A 22,576-nucleotide genomic window follows, 5' to 3' on the forward strand; every position below is an offset into this window, starting at 1 on the left:
CCTCTCTCGCTGGATCTCTCTCTGTCAAAATAAAATAAAAAATAAAAATCTTAAAAAAAAAAGAAACAAACTGAGAATTGATGGGGGAAGGGGTATGAGGGATTGGATCAATGGGTGATGGGTATTAAGGAGGGCACTTGTTATGAGCAGTGGATGTTGTATGTAAATGATGAATCACTAAATTTAACTCTTGAAACAAACAAAAGCCTTAAAAATTTTAAAACAATAAAAAATCATAAAAAATAGGTGAAGAGACGAGGACTGAGTGGTGTGGCCACGTTGTCGACCTCGAGCAGCAGTTGGCTTCTCCACGTAGAACTCAGGAGTAGGAGATTCAGAATCAAATCTCTTCTCCCTTCCCCCTCCTGGTTACAAATCACTTGAAATATATAAGTTAGTGGAACTTTGCTTGAGTGAGATTTTTTTGATCTTCAGCTACATTTTTCAGCTTTGTGAGGAACCTTATCATCAAAGAAAATGGCCAGCAATGTTACCAACAAGACAGATCCTCGCTCCATGAACTCCCGTGTATTCATTGGGAATCTCAATACTCTTGTGGTCAAGAAATCTGATGTGGAGGCGATCTTCTCAAAATACGGCAAAATTGTTGGTTGCTTTGTCCATAAGGGCTTTGCCTTCGTTCAGTATGTTAATGAGAGAAATGCCCAGGCTGCTGTGGCAGGAGAGGATGGCAGAATGATTGCTGGCCAGGTTTTAGATATTAATCTGGCCGCAGAGCCAAAAGTGAACTGAGGAAAAGCAGGTGTGAAACTATCTGCAGCGGAGATGTACGGCTCCTCTTTTGACTTGGACTATGACTTTCAACGAGATTATTATGACAGGATGTATAGTTACCCAGCACGTGTTCCTCCTCCTCCTCCTATTGCTCAGGCTGTAGTTCCTTCAAAACGCCAGCGTGTATCAGGAAACACCTCACGAAGGGGCAAAAGTGGCTTCAATTCTAAGAGTGGACAGCGAGGATCTTCTTCCAAGTCTGGAAAGTTAAAAGGCGATGACCTTCAGACCATTAAGAAGGAGTTGACCCAGATAAAACAAAAAGTGGATTCTCTACTGGAAAGCCTGGAAAAATTTGAGAAAGAACAGAGCAAACAAGGAGAGATGAAGAATGATAAGTCAGAAGAGGAGCAGAGCAGCAGCTCCCTGAAGAAAGATGAGACTAATGTGAAGATGGAGTCTGAGGGGGGTGCAGATGACTCTGCTGAGGAGGGGGACCTACTGGATGATGATGATAATGAAGATCGGGGGGATGACCAGCTGGAGTTGATCAAGGATGATGAAAAAGAGGCTGAGGAAGGAGAGGATGACAGAGACAGCGCCAATGGCGAGGATGACTCTTAAGCACATAGTGGGGTTTAGAAATGTTGTCCCATTATTTCTTTACCTAGGCACTTGTCTAAGATCAAAATTTTCACCAGATCCTCTCCCCTAGTATCTTCAGCACATGCTCACTGTTCTCCCCCTTCCTTGTCCTTCCCATGTTCATTAATTCATATTGCCCTGCGCCTAGTCCCATTTTCACTTCCTTTGACGCTCCTAGTAGTTAAGTCTTACCCTGTAATTTTTGCTTTTAATTTTGATACCTCTTTATGACTTAACAATAAAAAGGATGTGTGGTTTTTATCAACTGTCTCCAAAATAATCTCTTGTTATGCAGGGAGTACAGTTCTTTCCATTCATTCATACATGAGCTCCAGTAGTTGCTTCCCTAACTGCAGAGGCAATCGCATTAGTTGAGTAGCACCTGAGAGCAGCTTTGAGTTAGAGGTATGTGTGTTATACCCCACATAAGAGTGCTATGTGGGGCTGTTCAACACAAATGTAACATGTATTTTTGTGAATGAGAGTTGGCATGTCAAATGCATCCTCTAGAAAAATAGTGTAATAGTCTTAAGATTTGTTTTCTAAAGTTGATACTGTGGGTTATTTTTGTGAACAGCCTGATGTTTGGGACCCTTTTTTCTCAAAATAAACAAGTCCTTATTAAACCAGGAATTTGGAGAAAAAAAAATCATAAAAAATATAATGTGAGTGACATGTGACTCTTCTTTTCACTTGAACACTTAGAGGCCATTGTAGGGTTATTTACTGGCTTAATTTTCAATATTGTTGTATCTTAGTAAATAGGGAGGCCTAAGGTGAGGGAGAAAGATGAAGGAATGGCCAGTGAGTAAAGCAGTCAGAACACACACAACCTTTTTTTTTTTTTTTATTACAGTTGACACACAATGTTGCATTAGTTTCAGGTGTACAACATAATGATTTAACAAGTTTATACATTATGCTATGTTCACCACAAGTGTAGCTATCATCTGTCTCCATATTGCTATTACAATATCATTTACTGTATTCCCTATTCTGTGCCTTTTATTCCCATGCTTTACTCATTCCATAACTGGAAGCCTGTATCCCCCTATTCCCCTTCACCTGTTTTGCCCTTACCCCATCTCCCCTCCCCTTTGGAAGCTACCAGTTTGTTCTATTTATAGGTCTGATTCTGCTTTTTTTGTTTGTTTGTTCATTTTTTGAATTTTAGATTCCCCGTATGAGTGAAATCATATGGAATTTTTTTTCTCAATCTTATTTCACTTACCATAATACCCTCTAGGTCCATTCATGTTGTCTCAAGTGGCACAATCCTGTCCTGTCCTTTTTATGGCTGGGTAATATTTCATTGTATGTATATGCCATTTCTTCCTCATCCATTTGTCTATTGTTGGACACTTGGGTTGCTTCCATTTCTTGGCTATTCTAAATAATGCTGCAATAAAGCAGAGGTCCATATATTTTTAAAATTAGAGTTTTCATTTTCTTTGGGTAAATACCCAATAGTGGAATCACTGGATCTTATGGTATTTCTATTTTAAATTTTTGGAGGAAACTTCCTACTATTTTCCACAGTGACTATGCCAGTTTACATTGATTTAATGTAACTGGTAAGTGAAGAAGTGTTCCTTTTTCTACACATTTTTGTCAACATTTCTTATTTTTTTTTATTTTAGCAATTTTAACAGGTGCAAGGTGATAACTCATTGTATTTTTTATTTACATTTTTCTCATGAATATTCATGTTGATTATCTTTTCATGAGAAGACAATATCATGTTTGCTGTTTTATATGGATGCAGTTCATGGAGCCCCAAAACAATTAAAATAGCAATAGCAAAGATCACAGATCACATATCACCATAACATATACAATAATAATGAAAATGTTTGAAATATTGTGAGAATTAACAAAATGTGACACAAAGACATGAAATGAGCAAATGTTGTTGGAAAAATTTTGCTGATAGACTTGCTCAACAAAAGGTTGCACAAGCTCCAATTTATAAAAACTGCAATATCTGCAAAGTTCAAAAAAGTGAAGCACAATAAAACAATGCATGTCTGTACCTAGAGTAGTCAAATTCATAGAGACAGAAAGTAAAATGGTGGTTTCCAGGGAAAAGAGGTAAGGGGATATGGAATAAATGTTTTTTTTTTATGATCACATTTTTATTTTATTTTTTATTTAATTTATTTTATTTTGTTATGTTAGTCACCATACATTGACTCATTAGTTTTTGATATAGTGTTCCATGATTCATTGTTTGCATACAACACCCAGGGCTCCATGCAATATGTGCCCTCCTTAATACCCATCACCAGGCTAACCCATCCCCCCACTCCCCTCCCCTCTAAAACCCTCAGGTTGTTTCTCAGAGTCCATAGTCTCTCATGGTTCTCCCTCTCCGATTCCCCCCCTTTCATTTTTCCCTTCCTATGTTCTTCTTTTTTTTTTTTTTAACATATAATGTATTATTTGTTTCAGAGGTACAGGTCTGTGATTCATCAGTCTTACACAATTCACAGTGTTCAACATAGCACATACACTCCCCAATGTCCATCAACTAGCACCCCCATCTCTCCCACCCCCCACCACTCCAGCAACCCTCAGTTTGTTTCCTGATATTGAGTCTCTTATGGTTTGTCTCCCTCTCTGGTTTTATCTTGTTTCATTTTCTCTCCCCTCCCCTATGATCCTCTGTCTTGTTTCTCAAATTCCTCATATCAGTGAGATCATATGATATTTGTCTTTCTCTGATTGACTTATTTCACTTAGCATAATACCCTCTACTTCCATCCACGTCATTGCAAATGGCAAGACTTTGGTTTTTTTGATGGCCGCATAATATTCCATTGTATATATATACCACATCTTCTTTATCCATTCATCTGTTGATGGACATCTTGGCGCTTTCCATACTTTGGCTATTGTGGACATTGCTGCTATAAATATTAGGGTACACTTCCCCCTCAGGGCACTACATTTGTATCTTTAGGGGTAAATACCGAGTAGTGTAATTGCTGGGTCATAAGGTAGCTTTATTTTTAACTTTTTGAGGAACCTCCATATTGTTTTCCAGAGTAGCTGCACCAGTTTGCATTCCCACCAACAGTGTAGGAGGGTTCCCCTTTCTCCACATCCTTGCCAACATCTGTCGTTTCCTGAGCAGTTAATTTTAGTCATTCTGACTGGCGTGAGGTGGTATCTCATTGAAGTTTGCTTTGGATTTCCATGATGCCGAGCCATGTTGAGCACTTTTTCATGTGTCTGTTGGCCATTTGGATGTCTTCTATGGAAAAATGTCTGTTCATGTCCTCTGCCCATTTCTTCATTGGATTATTTGTTCTTTGGGTGCTGAGTTTGATAAGTTCTTTATAGAGTTTGGATACTAGCCCTTTATCTGATATGTCATTTGCAAATATCTTTTCCAATTCTGTCAGTTGTCTTTTGGTTTTGTCAACTGTTTCCTTTGCTCTGCAAAAGATTTTATCTTGATGAAGTCCCAATAGTTCATTTTTGCCCTTGCTTCCATTGCCTTTGGAGATGTGTCTAGGAAGAAGTTGCTGCAGCTGAGGTCGAAGAGGTTGCTGCCTGTGTTTTCCTCAAGGATTTTGATGGATTCCTGTCTCACATTTAGGCCTTTCTTCCATTTTGAGTCTCCTTTTGTGTGTGGTGTAAGGAAATGGTCCAGTTTCATTCTTCTGCATGTGGCTGTCCAATTTTCCCAACACCATTTGTTGAAGAGGACTGTCTTTTTCCATTGGACATTCTTTCCTGCTTTGTCGAAGATTCGTTGACCATAGAGTTGAGGGTCCATTTCTGGGCTCTTTATCCTGTTCCATTGATCTATGTGTCTGTTTTTGTGCCAGTACCATACTGTCTTGATTACAATTTTTTAATAGTCTGGAATTGTGATGCCACCAGCTTTGTTTTTCTTTTTCAACATTCCTCTGGCTATTCAGGGTCTTTTCTGGTTCCATACAAATTTTAGGATTATTTGTTCCATTTCTTTGAAAAAAGTGGATGGCATTTTGATAGGGATTGCATTAAATGTGTAGATTACTCGAGGTAGCATAGATATTTTCACAATATATTTTCTTCCAATCCATGAGCATGGAACGTTTTTCCATTCCTTTGTGTCCTCCTCAATTTCTTTCATGAGTATTCTATAGTTTTTCTGAGTACAAATTCTTTGCCTCTTTGGTTAGATTTATTCCTAGGTATCTTATGGTTTTGGGTGCAATTGTAAGTGGGATTGACTCCTTAATTTCTCTTTCTTGTTTTGTTGTTGGTGTATAGGCATGCCACTGATTTCTGTGCATTGACTTTATATCCTGCCACTTTACTGAATTCCTGTATGAGTTTTGGCAGTTTTGGGGTGGAATCGTTGGGTTTTCCACATAAAGTATTGTATCATCTGCAAAGAGTGAGAGTTTCACTTCTTTACTGATTCAATGCATTTTATTTCTTTTTGTTGTCTGATTGCTGAGGCTAGGACTTCTATGTTGAATAACAGTGGTGATAGTGGACATCCCTGCTGTGTTCCTGACCTTAGGAGGAAAGCTCTCAGTTTTTCCCCATGGAGAATGATATTTGCTGTGGGTTTTTCATAGATGGACTTTATGATACTGAGGTATGTACCCTCTATCCCTACACTCTGCAGAGTTATAATCTAGAAAGGATGCTGTACTTTGTCAAATGCTTTTTCTGCATCTATTGAGAGGTTCATATGGTTCTCATTCTTTCTTTTATTAATGTATTGTATCACATTGATTGATTTGCAGATGTTGAACCAACCTTACAGCCCAGGGATAAATCCCACTTGGTCCTGATGAATAATCCTTGTAATGTACTGTTGGATCCTATTGGCTAGTACTTGGTGAGAATTTTTGCATCCATGTTTATCAAGGATATTGGTCTGTAATTCTCCTTTTCAATGGGGTCTTTGTCTGGTTTTGGGATCGAGGTAATGGTGGCCTCTTAAAATGAGTTTGGAAGTTTTCTTTCCATTCCTATTTTTTAGAACAGTTTCAGAAGAATAGGTATTAATTCTTCTTTAAATGTTTGGTAGAATTCCCCCAGGAAGTGATCTGGCCCTGGACGTTTGTTTGTTGGGAGATTTTTGATGACTGCTTCAATTTCCTTTGGTTATAGGTCTGTTCAGGTTTTCTGTTTCTTCTAGGTTCAGTTTTGGTAGTTGATACATCCTTAGAAATGCATCCATTTCTTCAGGATTATCTAATTTGCTGGCATATAATTTCTCATATGTTCTTATAAGTGTTTGTATTTCTTTAGTGTTGGTTGTGATCTCTCCTCTTTCATTCATGATTTTATTTATTTGGGTCCTTTCTCTTTTCTCTTTGATAAGTCTGTCCAGGGGTTTATCAATCTTGTTAATTCTTTCAAAGAACCAGCTCCTAGTTTTGTTGATCTGTTCTACTGTTCTTTTGGTTTCTATTTCATTGATTTCTGCTCTGATCTCTATTATTTCTCTTCTCCTGTTGGGTTTAGGCTTTATTTGCTGTTCTTTCTCCAGCTCCTTTAGGTGCAGGCTTAGGTTGTGTATTTGAGACCTTTCTTGTTTCTTGAGAAAGGCTTGTATTGCTATATACTTTCCTCTTAGGACTGCCTTTGCTGTATCCCAAAGATTTTGAACAGTTGTGTTTTCATTTTCATTGGTTTCCATGAATTTTTTAAATTCTTCTTTAATTTCCTGGTTGACCCATTCATTCTTTAGTAGGATGCGCTTTAGCCTCCATGTATTTGAGTTCTTTCCGACTATCCTCTTGTGATTGAGTTCTAGTTTCAAAGCATTGTGGTCTGAAAATATGCAGGGAATGATCCCATTTTTTTGGTACTGGTTGAGACCTGATTTGTGACCTAGGATGTGATCTATTCTGGAGAATGTTCCATGTGCACTAGAGAAGAATGTGTATTCTGTTGCTTTGGGATGGAATGTTCTGAATAGATCTGTGAAGTCCATTTGGTCCAGTGTGTCATTTAAAGTCTTTATTTCCTTGTTGATCTTTTGCTTAGATGATCTGTCCATTTCAGTGAGGGGGGTGTTAAAATTCCCCACTATTATTATATTGTTGCCGATGTGTTTCTTTGCTTTTGTTATTAATTGGCTTATATAATTGGATGCTCCCATGTTAGGGGCATAGATATTTACAATTGTTAGATATTTTTGTTGGATAGACCCTTTAAGTAAGATATAGTCTCCTTCCTCATCTCTTATTATAGTCTTTGGTTTAAAATCTAATTTGTCTGATATAAGGATTGCCACCCCAGCTTTCTTTTGGTGTCCATTAGCATGGTAAATAATTTTCCACCCCCTCACTTTCAATCTGGGGGTGTCTTTGGGTCTAAAATGAGTCTCTTGCAGACAGCATATCAATGGGTCTTGTTTTTTTATCCAATCTGATAGCCCGTGTCTTTTGATTGGGGCATTTAGCCCATTTATATTCAAGGTAACTACGGAAAGATATGAACTTAGTGCCATTGTATTGCCGGTAAGGTGACTGTTACTGTATATTGTCTGTCTTCCTTTCTGGTCTATGTTACTTTTAGGCTCTCTCTTTGCTTAGAGAACCCCTTTCAGTATTTCTTGTAGGGCTGGTTCCGTGTTTGCAAATTCCTTTAGTTTTTGTTTGTCCTGGAAGCTTTTTATCTCTCCTTCTATTTTCAATGAGAGCCTAGCTGGATATAGTATTCTTGGCTGCATATTCTTCTCATTTAGTGCTCTGAAGATATCATGCCAGTCCTTTTTGGCCTGCCAGGTCTCTGTGGATAGGTCTGTTGCCAATCTAATGTTTCTACCATTGTAGGTTACAGATCTCTTCTCCTGAGCTGCTCTCAAGATTTTCTCTTTGTCTCTGAGACTCATAAGTTTGACTATTAGATGTTGGGGTGTTGACCTATTTTTATTGATTTTGAGGGGGATTCTCTGTGCCTCCTGGATTTTGATGCCTGTTTCCTTCCCCAAAGTAGGGAAGTTCTCTGCTATAATTTGCTCCAATATACTTTCTGTCCCCCTCTCTCTTTCTTCTTGTTCCAGGATCCCAGTTATTTTAATATTGTTTCATCTTATGGTATCCCTTATCTTTCAAATTCTGCCCTTATGATCCAGTAGTTGGTTATCTCTCTTTTTCTCAGCCTCTCTATTTTCCATCATTTGGCCTTCTCTATCACTAATTCTCTCTTCTGCCTCATTTATCCTAGCTGTTAGAGCCTCCATTTTTTATTGCACCTCATTAATAGCCTTTTTGATTTTGACTTGGTTAGATTTTAGTTCTTTTATCTCTCCAGAAAGGGTTTCTCTAATATCTTCCATGCTTTTTCCAAGCCCAGCTAGTATCTTTAAAATCATCATTCTGAACTCTATTTCTGACATCTTACCAATGTCTGTATTAATTAGGTCCCTGGCAGTTGCCTCTTGTTCTTTTCTTTGAGGTGATTTTTTCCATCTTTTCATTTTGTCCAGAGGAGAATAGATGAATGAGAGAACAAAATGCTAACAGGGTAAAAACGTCCCCAGAAAAATATACACTAAACAAATTAGAAGAGACCTGAAACTGGGAAAAAAGAAAGGGAAAGAAAGAAAAAAGGGGAAAAAAAGTAAAAGAAAAAGAAAAAGATAAAAACAGACAAAAAACCCCCAGAGTATGATCAAATATGATCAGGCTCGTGCATAGATCAGTGCCACTCACTAAATATTGGGCATATTTTGGTCTGTTAGAAGAAAGTGCCTCCCAAAATTTTAAAGAAAGAAAAACTTATATATGTACAAAAATAAGGGTTAATACGATGAAGGGATGGACTATGACTGTAAAGATGAAAATTATAAAAGATTTTATAAAAGGAATTAATAAGATAAGAATTTGGTTGAAAAAAGAAAGAAGAGGTTTAAAAAAAGGGGAGAGAACGTGATCAGGGGGAGACTAGAACAAAGCCATACACTCGAGATTTAGGGTATATTTTGGTCTGTTAGAAGAAACTGTATCCGAAAATTTTAAAGAAAGAACAACTTATATATATATACAACAAAAATAAGCTTAACTACTATGAAGGGATAAAATATGACTCTAAAAATGAAAAATAAAAAAGATTTTTTAAAAAAGGGATTGATAAGATGTTGGTTGAAAAAGGGAAAAAGAAAAATTCAGAAAAAAAAGAAAGAAAAAGACAGTTAAAAAAATTAACTTTGCAAGACTAAAGAATCATGGGAAAAAAGCCATAAATTCTATGTGCAGTGTTCCCCTAGCACTGGAGTTCTGCCATTCTCATTGATCAGTAAACTTGGTTTTGGCTGGCTGTTCTTGCTGATCTTCCGGGGGTGAGGCCTGTTGCCGTGGTTCCCAAAGACCAGGTTCCCTCTGGTCTTTGCCAGAGGCGGAATTGCCCCGCCCTTGCTGGGTCCGGGCAAAGTAATCTGCTCGGGTTTCCTCTTGGGAGCTTTTGTTCCCTGCAAGCTTTTCATTTAGCTTTGGAGGATGAGAGTGAAAATGGCAGCCCCCCAGTCTCCACCCCAGAGGAGCCGAGAACTCGGGGCCCCACTCTTCAGTGGGCCGGCAGAGAAAAGCAGTCAATCATTTCCGTTTCCCTGGTCTCCAGCTGCACTCTGTGGTCACCCGGCCAGTGACCGAGTATTTCTATCTCTGGCACACGACCTCGTTTGGAGTCTCCAAATCCAGCAAATCCCTGTGGTGTGCTCCTGTGTCACTCCTCCCAGGGGAGGAAGGGGAGTCTCCCCGGATCTGCTGCTTGTTGGGTCCCTGCTGGAGGAGCAGTGGCCCGACTGTGCCGTGGATCATGGTTTATGGCAACCCCAAGCTGAGATCCCACTCCTCGGCTTACTAATATCTGTATTGATCAGGTCCCTGGCAGTTAGTACTGCCTCTTGTTCTTTTTTTTGAGGTGAGTTTTTCTGTCTTGTCATTTTGTCCAGAGGAGAATAGATGAATGAGAGAATAAAGTACTAACAGGGTAACAACAACCCCAGAAGAATATACGAATCAGAAGAGACCCAAAACTGGGTAGAAAGAAAGGGAAAGAAAAAAAAAAAGAATATGATCAGCTTGGTGAATAGATCAGAGCCACACACTAGATTTTGGGCATATTTTGGTCTGTTAGAAGAAAGTGCTCCCAAAATTTTAAAGAAAGAAAAACTTATATATGTACAAAAATAAAGTTAAATATGATGAAGGGATGGAATATGACTGTAAAGATGAAAATTATAAAAGATTTTATAAAAGGAATTAATAAGATAAGAATTTGGTTGAAAAAAGAAAGAAGAAAAATTTTTAAACACCAAAAAAAAAGGGGGGGGGGAGAATGTGATCAGGGGGAGACTAGAACAAAGCCATACCCTAGAGATTTAGGATATATTTGGGTCTGTTAGAAGAAACTTTATCCCAAAATTTTAAAGAGAGAAAAACTTATATATATACAAAAAATATGGTTAACTACAATGGAGAGATAGGATATGACTCTAAAAATGAAAATTAAAAAAGATTTTAAAAAAGAATTAATAAGATGTTTGTTGAAATAGGGAAAAAGAAAAATTCAAAAAATAGAAAAAGAAAAAAATAAAGAAAATTAAAAAATTAACTTCGAAAGACTAAAGAATCTTGGGGAAAAAAGCCATGAATTCTATGTGCTGTATTCCCCTAGTGCTGGAGTTCTGCTGTTCTCATTGATCAGTAAACTTGGTCTTGGCTGGCTGTTCTTGCTGATCTTCTGGGGGAGGGGCCTGTTGCCATGATTCTCAGATGTCTTTGCCCGAGGCAGAATTGCACTGCCCTTGTCAGGGGCCAGGCTAGGTAATCTGCTTGGGTTTGCTCTCTGGAACTTTGTTTCCTGCAAGCTTTCTGTACAGCTTTGGAGGATGAGATGAAAATGGCGGCCTCCCAATCTCTGCTCCAGAGGAGCCGAGAACTCAGGGTCCCACTCCTCAGTGAGCCCGCAGAGAAAAGCAGTCAATCACTCCTGTTTCCCAGGTCCCTGGCCACACTCTGTGCTCACCTCGCCTGTGACCGAGTGTTTCTATCTCTGGCACACGACCCCATTTCGGGTCTCCAAACCCAGCAGATTCCTGCAGTGGGCTCCTGTGCCGCTCCTCCTGGGGGGAGGAAGGGGAGTCTCCCCAGATCTGCCGCTTGTTGAGCAGGGGCCAACTGTGCCGAGGATCACAGTTTATGGCAACCCCAAGCTGGGAGCCCACTTCTCGGCTCAGTTTTTACAGCCAGCTTCCCTGCTCCAATACCTGGGAGCTCTGCTGCACTCAGGCACTCCTGGTCTTTCTGTAACTCTGAGGGTCCTGAGACCACAGGGTCCCAGCGAGGGTTCCACCGCCCGCTTAGCCACTGGAGCAATGTCCCTCAGGGAGAAGACTTCTAAAAGTTCCGATTTTGTGCTCCACGGCTCTATCACTTGCCGGTAGTTGGCTGAGGAGGCTCCCTTCCCGTATTATTGCCTCAGATTCATTTCTCCACATGTCCTACCTTTCAGAAAGTGGTCACTTTTCTGTTCATAGAGTTGCTGCTATTCTTTTCTTCGATCTCCTGTTGAGTTTGTAGGCATTCAGAATGGTTTGATACCTATCTAGCTGAATTCCTGGGACCAGACAAAATTTAGGTCTCCTACTCCTCTGCCATCTTGCTCCTCCTCCAGGATTATTGTTTAATGGGTGTAGAATTTCAGTATAGAGAGATGAAAAATTTCTGGAGGTTGATTGTGATGATGGCTGCAGAACAATGTGAATGTATTTAATGCTACTTAAATATACACTTTAAAATTGTGAAGAAATGGTAAACAAACTCCCTTGGTGATTCTGAAACAAACAGGTGTTTAGGAATCACTGTTCTAAAGTTATCCCTCTCAAACCGCATCTCCTCAGAAACTTACCTGCAGAGTGGAAGATCCTGAAAAGTAGCAGGAGTGAGAGTGTTAGTAGTGGAATGTGAAAGAAAGACCTCTTTTGCCACCAAAGACTCAAAGGAATACCTTCTGTCAGAGCCACTGGGTGTTCTAAAAGTCGTTGGTGAAGAAGCTATCTCAAATGGAATGAAAATTGACATTCAATGTTCTGCAGCAGTGGTCAGATCTGACAGATGCTATTTTGGATTTCTTTATGAAAGCCATTTGCTATTTCCAACTCTATGATTCCTGGTTTGGGCCTGAAGCATTCTCTGAAAAGGTAGTATATGGCTTGGGTACAGAATTGTCTACTAACCATTTTGAAATCCAAACAGTGACCTCTCTGCCAATAGCAAAGTATTTTCACTAATACCCTCCTATTTAAATTACTGTCTAACACACATAAACTAGAAAGGCTTTTAACTCTAATCAACAAATTTTGCTTCAAATGTTTTGACAAAGACCTAACACAAGATAAAACACTGTGAGGACGAAATTAGTGTTTTTTTTTTTTTTAATTAAATCACTGCCTAGAGCATTCTAATTTAAATAATCCATCAACAAGTTTAGTTAGCACCAAGAGCTATCCTCAGGCAAAACTATAGTCATAAATGCAATTTTATTTCACCTCATCTCTTTTTCTGTTTTTCTTCTTTTTGAGTACTCCAACCTCATCTGTTTCATTAGTACCTACTATTTAGAATGCCTTCAAGTTTCATAACATTGTGGTTGGAAAATATACAATCTTTTTTATTTTATTTTATTTTATTAATTTTTTATTTGTTAAGGCCTGCTTTGTGACCCAGTATGTGATCTATGCTGGAGAATGTTCCATATACACTCAAACAGAATGTTTATTCTGCTGCTTTAGGATGAAATGTTCTGAGTATATCTGTTAAGTCTGTCTGGGCCAGTGTGTCATTCAAAGCCATTGTTTCCTTGTTGATTTTCTGCTTAGATGATCTGTCCATTGATGTAAGTGGGGTGTTAAAGTCCCCTACTATTATTTTATTAGTACCAATAAGTTATTTTATGTTTGTTACTAATTGATTTATATATTTGGGTGCTCCCAGGTTGGGAGCATAAATATTTGCAACTGCTAGATCTTCTTGTTGGATAGACCCTTTTATTATGATATAGTTCCCTTCTTCATCCTTGTTACAGTCTTTGGTTTAAAATTTAGTTTATCCAATAAAAGTATGGCTACTCCAGCTCCTTCTTGATGTCCATTAGATAAATGGTTCTCCATCCCCTCACCTTCCATCTGCAGTTGTCTTTAGCTCTAAAATGAGTCACTTGTAGGAATTATATAGATGGGTCTTGTTTTTTTAATCCATTCTGATACCCTATGTCTTTTCATTGGAGCACTTAGTTCATTTACATTCTGAGTGATTATTGATAGATATGAATTTAATGTCATTGTATTACTCGCTGTGTTGTTTCTGGAGATTTTCTCTTTCCTTTCTAGTCTTTGTTGCTTTTGGTGTTTCTTTCCCATTCAAAGAGTCCCTTTTAATATATCCTGAAGGGCTGATTAGTGGTCAGGACCTCCTTTAGTTTTTGTTTGTCTGGGCAACTGTTTATCTCTCCTTCTATTCTCAATGACAGGCTCTCTGGATAAAATATTCTTGGCTGCATACTTTTTCCCACTCAGCACATTGAATATATCATGCCACTTTCTTTAGGCTTGCCAAGTTTCTGTGGAGAGATCTGCTGCTAACCTGATTTGTCTTCCCTTATAAGTTAGGGATTTCTTTCCCCTACCGCTTTTAAGATTTTTTTCTTATCTTTGTATTTTGCCCAATTTTACCACTATATGTCTTGGTGTTCGCCTGCTTTTGATGATATTGATAAGAGTTCTCTGTGCATATTGGATTTGGGTGTCTGTTTCTTTCCCCAGGTTAGGAAATTTTTCGGCTATAATTTCCTCAAATATGCCTTCTGCCCCTTTTTTCCTTTCTTCTTGTTCTGGGACTCCTATGATATGAATGTTATTACTTTTGATGGAGTTACTGAGTTCCCTAAGTCTACATTCATGATCCATTATTTTTTTCCTCTTCTTTTCAGCTTTATTATTTTCCACAATTTTATCTTCTGTATCATCTATTCATTCCTCTGCTTCTTCCATACTTGCGCTCATTACAACCAGTCAGTTTTGTATCTTGGTTATAGCATTTTTTTTTTTTTGGCCTGCCTACTTTTTAGGCCTTTTATCTCTGTGGTAAGGGACTTCCTGGTGTCTTCTATGCTTTTCTCAAGTCAAGATAGTATCCTTATAATTGTTGCTTTAAATTCTGGATCAGGCATATTACTTATATGTGTTTTTATTAGATCTCTGGCCATTACCTTTTCTTGTTCTTTCTTTTGGGATGAATTCCTCCATCTTGGCATTTTGTCTAAGTCTCTGTCTCCTCTGTGTTAGGAAAGTCTGTTATGTTTCCTGCTCCTGAGAGTAATGGCTTTATTAAGAAGAGGTCATATACTGTCTAGGGCCTAGCACTTCAGGAAGTGTCTCTGGTGTATGCTGTGTGCACTCTGCTGCTGTGTTTTGGCTGTTCTTTCCCTCAGTTGTGTCCTCTGCAGTTTCTCCTTATCTGTAATGGGAGTGTTTGGACCTTGCCCAGTGTGTGGCAAGTTTTAACTAGGTGTGCTTTGGTCTGCTTGTTAAAAGAGGCCATATCCTATTTCCACTAGAGCAGAAGCTTTGCAACACTCCATGGTCAGTAGATGGTATGTGCAAGGGGGTTTGTCCTAGTCTTCTGGGATAGGGTCCCTCTGCTGCTTTTGCTGTCAGGCACACTTGCCCTAGTAAAAAATCAGCTATAGATCATGAGGGGGGGTTGGGGGGCTGGGGGATTGTCATAAGGGGCTCAAACCTCTCCAGTGTGGACACTGCACTGCTCACTGAAATCTCTCCATGGTGATGGGTGGGGGATAAAAAGACATCACTCAACTCTCTTGTCCCTGACAAGGGGAGTTTATACTGCTGCTGTCCAAAAAGCCCTCACAGAAGAGCAATCTCCCTTCACGTTTCCCAGGCATCCCTCAGATCCCTGCTTTCACAGTGTCTGTGTCTGGGCCATCTGTCCCCTGGTGGCACAGTGCTCCCATGTTTTATTTCAGGGACACCAGCTGAGTTTCAAACCTCCAAATTTTAGGGACATGGGGCAGACCTGCACTGCTCCTTTGGGGTCGGGTCTTGCTGCACTGGGGTTGGTCCCCAATTTGTCCCAGAAGGGCAGTTGCACGAATGCACAAGCGCTCAGTTTATAGTAAAGGGCAGGGAAAAGGTGGTGTTAAGGTTAGCTTATCCCAGCAAGTGTTTCTGCCCCTATGCTAATGAGCAGGGCAGTGCAATGGTGCCTGCTAGTCCTTTTGTCCCTTGAGAGGCATTTCTGCCTCTCCTAAATGCACTCCAAGAAGGGAACTGTTTCTCACAGTGCAACCCATGGAGTCTTCAGACTACACTGTCCATTCCTGGGCCTCTGCCCTCCTCCACAGGGGCACTGCTATGCCTACCAGGCTCCATACTGGCCATGGCAAGACTTTCTAAAACTTTAGTCTTTCAACTCTGTTGCTTGTAAAAACTCATGATAATCAGTCCCTCTCATTTTCCCAATCAATGGTTTGGGGGAAGTGTTTTTCTTGTACAATCCCCTGTGTACTGCTCTCTCTCTCTCTCTTCCCCCCGCCGCCCCGTGTGTGTGTGTGTGTGTGTGTGTGTGTGTGTGTCTGTCTGTCTGTCTGTCTGTCTGTCTGTCTTTCTCTCCATGATCAGGGCTCCATCCCCTCCACAGCACCCAGGATTCCTTTCTCCCAGAAATCATGTTGCCACACCTCCTACCTACCACAATGTGACCTCTTTTCTCCCTCTAGTTATGCAATTTGTTCTCTTGGTCCTCAGATCAATTTCTTGGCTGTACGGAATGATTTGGTATTTCTTTAGCTGTGTTCGAGGGATGAGGCAAGCATAGGGGCCCCTGCTACTCTGCCATCTTAACTCCTCCCCTCAAGTTTTTATTTTAATCCCAGTTAGTTAACACATTGTGTAATATTAGTTTTGGGTGTACAATACAATGATTCAACACTTCCATACATCACCCTGTGCTCATTACAAGTGCTCTCCTTAACCCCTATCATCTATTTAACCCATCCCTGCCCCCAGACTCCCTTCTGATAACCGTCAGTTTGTTCTTTATAGTTAAGAGTCTGTTTCTTGGTTTGCTCTCTCTCTCTTTTTCTTTTCCATTTGCTTGTTTGTTTTGTTTCTTAAATTCCACATATGAGTGAAGTCATATGAAGTTTGTCACTTTCTGACTGACTTACCTCACTTAGCATAATCCTATCTCCATCTATGCCTTTGCAAATGACTAGATTTCATTCTTTTTTGTATCTGAATAATATTCTATTGTATATATATGCCACATCTTCTTTTTTCATTCATTAGTTGATGGTCCTTGGGTTGTTTCCATAATTTGGCTACTCTAGATAATGCTGCTATACATATCCAGGTGCATGTACCCTTTTGAATTGGTATTATTGTATTCGTTAGGTAAATGCCTAATAGTAGGATTGATGGATCTTAGGGTACTTCTATTTTTAACTTTTTGAGGAACTTCCATACTGTTTTCCACAGTGGCTGTAACAAGTCACATTCCACCAACAGTGCAAGAGGGTTCTCCTTCCTCCACATCCTCACCAACACCTGCTTTTTCTTCTATTCTTGATTTTAGCTATTCTAACTGGTGTGAGGTAATATCCCATTGTAGTTTTCTTTTTCATTTCCCTGATGGTAAGTGATGATAAACATATTTTCATGTGTCTGTTAGTCATCTGTGTGTCTTCATTTCTTTGGAGAAATGTCTGTTCAAGTTTTCTGCCCATTTTTAAATGCACATACATAGGTGTTGTTGTTTTTTTTAAAATCATTTCCGACAGCCTATGTGTTTTGATTGGATAGTTTATTCCATTTACATTCAAAGTAATTGTTGATAGATATGTATTTATTGCCATTTTATTACTTGTTTTGTGGTTGTTTCTGGAGATTTTCTCTGATCCTTTCTTGTCTTTCTGTTTCATGTTTTGCTGGTTTTCTTTAGTGATATATTTGGATTTCTTTCTCCTTATTATTTGCAGATTTATTAGTGGTATTTGCTATATGATTTCCATTAGCTTTATATATAATGTCTGCTTATAGCAGTCTACATTAAGTTGATTGTTGTTGATGTTTGATTTCATTCTATAGTCCTCCCACGTTTTAGGTACATGTTGTTATATTTTATATCATTTTATTTTGTGAGTTTCTTGACTGATTTTTTTTTCAGAAATATTAATTTTTACTGCTTTTGACTGTGCTATCTTTATACTGTCACTTTTGTTCTATCCTTTCTACTCAAAGAGTCCCTTTTAATATTTCTTGCAGGACTGGTTTAGTGGTCACAAATTCCTGTAGTTTTTGTTTGTCAGGGAAACTATTTCTCCTTCTATTCTCAATTATAGCCTTGCTGGATATAATATTCTTGGGTACAGATTTTTCCCATTTAGCACTTTGAATATATCATGCCACTTTCTTCTAGCTTCCCAGGTTTCTGTTGAGAAATCTCCAGCTAGCCTTATGGGTTTTGTCTGGTAAGTTACTGTCTTGTTTTGATGCCCTTAAGATTTGTTTCTTTATCAGTATATTTTGCAAATTTAATTACAATATGTCTTGGTATTGGCCTGTTATGTTGATTTTGATGGGTGTTCTTTGTGCCTCCTATATCTTGATGTCTGTTTCCTTCCCCAGATCAAGGACATTTTCAGCTATTATTTTGTCAAATAAATTTTCTGCCCCTTTTGTGTTCTCTTCTCCTGGGACTCATATAATACGAATGTTACTACATGTGATGGAGTCACTGAGTTCCCCAAGTGTATTCTCGATTTGCATAATTCTTTTCTTTCTTTTGTTAAGCTTCATTACTTTCAATTACTTTGTCTTGTAGTTCATTAATTCATTCCTCTGCTGTTCATTGCATCAAGCTTGTTTACAAGCTCGTTTATTACACTCATCATCTTTGATTGATTTTTAACATTTTATCTCTGTGATTTGGATCTCATTTATGTCTTCTGTTATTTTTCTCAAGCTCAGTGAGTATCCTTATTGTTGCTTTAAATTTGCCATCAGGCATGTAACTTATATCTCTTTCAGTTAATTATCTGGCTATGGCCTTATCTTGTTCTTTCATTTGAGATAAATTCCTCCATTTTGGCATTTTGTCTAAGTCTCTGCCCTCTACTACGTGTTGGGAAAGCCAGTTTTGTCTCTTGCTCCAAAAGTAATGGCCTTGTGAAGAAGTGGTCCTGTAATGCCCAGGGCCTGGAGTTTCAGCTTGTGTCTCTGGTATGTGCTGCATGCACTCTGCTATTGTGTTCTAGGTGCTTTATCCTTTAGGCCAGTCATCTGCAGAGGTTCTTTGCCTGCTGTGGGCAGTGTTTGGTCCCTGGCCTGAAAGTGGTGAGTTTTAACTATGCGTCTTCTGGTCTGCTTGTGAAATGAGACCTTTCACCACCTCCACTGGACCTGAGGCTCTGCAAAGCTTTCTGGTCAGAAGACATGGTGTGGGTAGGGGTTTCTGCTGGTCTTTTGGAGAAGAAGCCCACTTTGTTGGGACTAAGGCAAGCCTGACTGAGATGCGCATTTCCACTGGAGCACAGTAGGGTGGGGTTTGTTGTATGGAACTTATGCAGCCAGTGTTGGCTCTGTGCTGTTTCCCACAAGTGCCTCTGTGTTTATGCTGAGGTGTGTAGAAGGGAAATTGTGCAGCTAGCTCCTTTGTTCCTGGAGAGGTGTCTCCATGAAAGATACCTCTAATGGACATGCTTCAAGAAGAGTGGATAATCTCCCCACTCTGTGAGCCAGGCCTTCTTCAAATCATTGTTTCTGTGCTTCCTGCCTCCAGGACTTTACCTGCCTTCTCTCAGGAGCAGTGCAGCACTTTCCAGGCTCTATGCCTGCCAAGCCCCACTGACCTTCAAAACTCCATGCTTTAAGCCCCAGTGGTTGCAAGAAATCACAAAAGCTCAGCCCCTCTTGTATTTCAAGCTAAAGGCTTTGGGGAAACATTCTTCTTGTACATTCCCCTGTGTGCTCCTCTCTCTCTTGTCCTTCTCCATGACCATGGCTTCCTCCCCTCCACAGCATCCCTGATCCATGTCTCCCCTAAACTACATCTTCACACTTCATACCTTCTTTGAAGTAGCCTCTTCTCTCCCTTTAGTTGTGGAGTTTGTTCTGTCAGTCTTCAGGTCTATTTTTGTTGTATTTAGGATGATTTGATAGTTAACTAGTTGTGTTTGTGGGATGAGGCAAACCTAAGGTCCTCCTACTCCACCACCATCTCCCTAGTCTTGAGATTGTTTTCTTAATTATATTTCAAATAGTCCTTTGTTAGTGTAAGTAAACACACTGGTTTTTATATGTTGAATCTTTATCCAACAACTTTGCTGAGTTCGTCCATTATTTTGGTGGAGCCTTTACGATTTTTTGTTCAGAAAGCCATGTCATCTGAAAACAGATAATTTTTTCATCTTACTTTCCAATCTGAATGCCTTTTATTTCTTTTTCATGCCTACTTGCTGTGGTTAAGACTTGCATTACTGTGATAAATAGGAATGGTAAGAGTGGTCATCCTTGTCTTGTACCTGATGTTAGAAGAAAAGCTTTTAAATTTTCATTATTGAGTATGATTATACTTGTGGCCTTGTCATATATCACTTTCATTATCTTGAGGTAAACTCCTTCTAAACCTAATTTTTTGAGCATTTTTATCATCAAAGTGTGTGTATTTTGTCAAATGCTTTTTCTGCATTTATTGATATGAGACATATCACTTTTACTGATTTGCATAATGCACCTTCCTTGCATCCCAGGGAGAAATCCCATTTGATCATGGTATATGATTCTTTTCATGTACTCTTGAATTTAGTTTGCTAGGATTTTGTTGAGGATTTTTGCATCTGTATTCATCAAGGTTATTGGTCTGTAATTTTCTTTTCATGTCCTTTTCTGGCTTCATTATCATGGTAATGCTGGCCTCATAAAATGAGTTTGGAAGTTTTCCTTCATCTTCAATATTTTAGAAGAATTTAAGAAGTATTGTTTTTAATTCTTTATATGCTAAGTAGAATCCACCTGTGAATCTATCTGGTCTCAGGCTTTTATTTCTAAGGACTTTTTTTTTGATATTAATTAAACTTTAATGAAACATTCCAATTCAAATCAGATCAAAAATTGAGAAGCAAAGAGAAAGGGGACCAGAACTGTGAGTAAAAATAAAACACCTTGAAATTATAGTTGACCCTTGACCCACATATTTGAAATGTGTGGGTGTACTTACATGCATATTTTTTTTCAATAAGTATACATAGAGTAGTATAAATGTATTTTCTTCTCCTTATGACTTTCTTAATAACATTTTCTTTTCTCTAGCTTACTTTATTGTAAGAATAGAGTATAGAATACATATAACATAAAAATATGTGTTAGTCAAATGTTTATGTTACCTGTGAGGCTTCTAGTCAACAGTAGTCTATTAGTAGTTAAGTTTTGGAGAGTCAAAAGTTATAAATGGATTTTTGACTACATGGGGGTTGGTGTCCCACCCCCTGTGTCTGTTCAAGGGTCAACTATATATCCAACATGAAGCAGACTGGTTTCAAGTCCCTTGACATGTTTGGTATTTGATCCTTCTGATCAAATATATTGTCCAATATTTGCTTTATTTATATTTCAATTGACTTTTTAATACATAGAATTTTTTCTTTTATTTAATTTCCTTTTAGTTAACATACAGTGTAATATTAGTTTCATGTGTACAATATAGTGATTCAACACTTCCATACAACACCTGGTGCTCATCACATGTGCACTTCTGTAAGGAGATTTTTGGTTATTGATTCTCCTTCCTTGTTATTAGTCTTTTCAGATTTTCTGTTACTTCATGAGTCATTCTTGGTAAGTTGTGTTTCTAGGATATTTCCATGTCTTCTAATTTATCTAATTTTTTGGTGTATAATTGTTCATTATAGTCTGTTATGATTTTTTGTATTACTGTGATGTAAGTTGAAATGTCTTCTCTTTCATTTGTAATTTTATTAATTTGAATATTTTTGTAATTATTTTTGTTAAAGATTAGTAAATTTTGTTTATCCTTTGAAAACCCAATTCTTAGTCTCATTGATCTTTTATATTGTCTTTCCTTGTCTGTTTCATTTATTTCTTCTCTAGTATTTATTATTCTTCTCCTTCTGCTGACTTTGGGCTTAGTTTGTTCTTCTTTTTCTAGTTTCTTGAGGTGGAGGATAAGGTTATTTATTTGAAGTCTTCCCTTTCTCATAACGTAGGGATTTATCACTACAAAGTTATCTCTCAAAATTATTTTAACTGCATCCAATAAGCTTTGGTATGTTGTTTCCATTTTCATTTGTTCAAGATATTATTTTGATCTGCCTTTTGATTTTTTCCCTTTGTCTCATTGGTTATTCAGGAATGTGTTAATTCTACCTATCTGTGAATTTTCCAGCTTTCTGTCATTTATTGATTTATGGTTTCATACCATTGTGCGCTGAAAATATACTGGATATAATTTCAATCTTCTTAAATTCATTAAGACTTGTTTTGTGATCCAAAATATGATTTATCTTTAAGAATGTTCCATTTGCACTTGCAAAGAATGGGTATTCTGCTGCTGTTGTGTAAAATGTTCTATATATATATATATCTGTTGGATCCATTTGGCCTAAAATGTAGTTCAAGTCCAATGTTTCCTTATTGATTTTCTGTCTTGTTGATATATCCATTACTGAAAGTGGTGTGTTGAGGTTCTCTTCCACTATTGCATTGCTGTCTGTTTTTCCCTTCAGATCTATTTAATATATTTAGGTGTTCTTATATTAGGTGCACATATATTTACAATTGGTATATCCTCTTCATGAATTGACCCCTTTGTTGTTATATAATGATCTCTTTGTCTCTTGCTCCAACTTTGGAGGTAAAGTCCATTTTGTATCATATAAGTATAGCTGCCTCTGCTCTCTCTTTTAGTTTCCATTTTCATGGGATATCTTTTCCCATCCCTTCACTTTCAGTTAATTAGTGTCTTTAAATCTTATTTAAATCTCTTCTATGCAGCATATAGTTGGGTCTTGCTTTTTTAGTTAACCACTCTATGTCACTTAATTGGAGAATTTAAACCATTTATATTTAGAGTAATTATTGACAGGTAAGGAGTTATTATTGCCATTTTGTTCATTTCTCTTTCATTGTTTTGTAGTT

The 22,576-nt window shown here is 38.3% G+C and overlaps 1 protein-coding gene across 1 annotated transcript; it reads left to right on the forward strand.

Moving 5' to 3' along the window:
* The first annotated feature begins 279 nt into the window (after positions 1–279).
* LOC118026070 (heterogeneous nuclear ribonucleoprotein C-like) lies at positions 280–2,013 on the forward strand. Its single transcript, XM_035028820.1, is given in 2 exon segments — positions 280–368; positions 415–2,013. A coding segment is annotated over 1 exon segment (882 nt). The 5' UTR covers positions 280–368; positions 415–477; the 3' UTR covers positions 1,360–2,013.
* Positions 2,014–22,576: the final 20,563 nt, after the last annotated feature.

Source organism: Mirounga leonina, unplaced genomic scaffold (genome assembly GCF_011800145.1).
Source record: "Mirounga leonina isolate KUSES-001 unplaced genomic scaffold, KU_Mleo_1.0 Mir_204, whole genome shotgun sequence".
Classification (NCBI taxonomy): Eukaryota; Metazoa; Chordata; class Mammalia; order Carnivora; family Phocidae; genus Mirounga; species Mirounga leonina.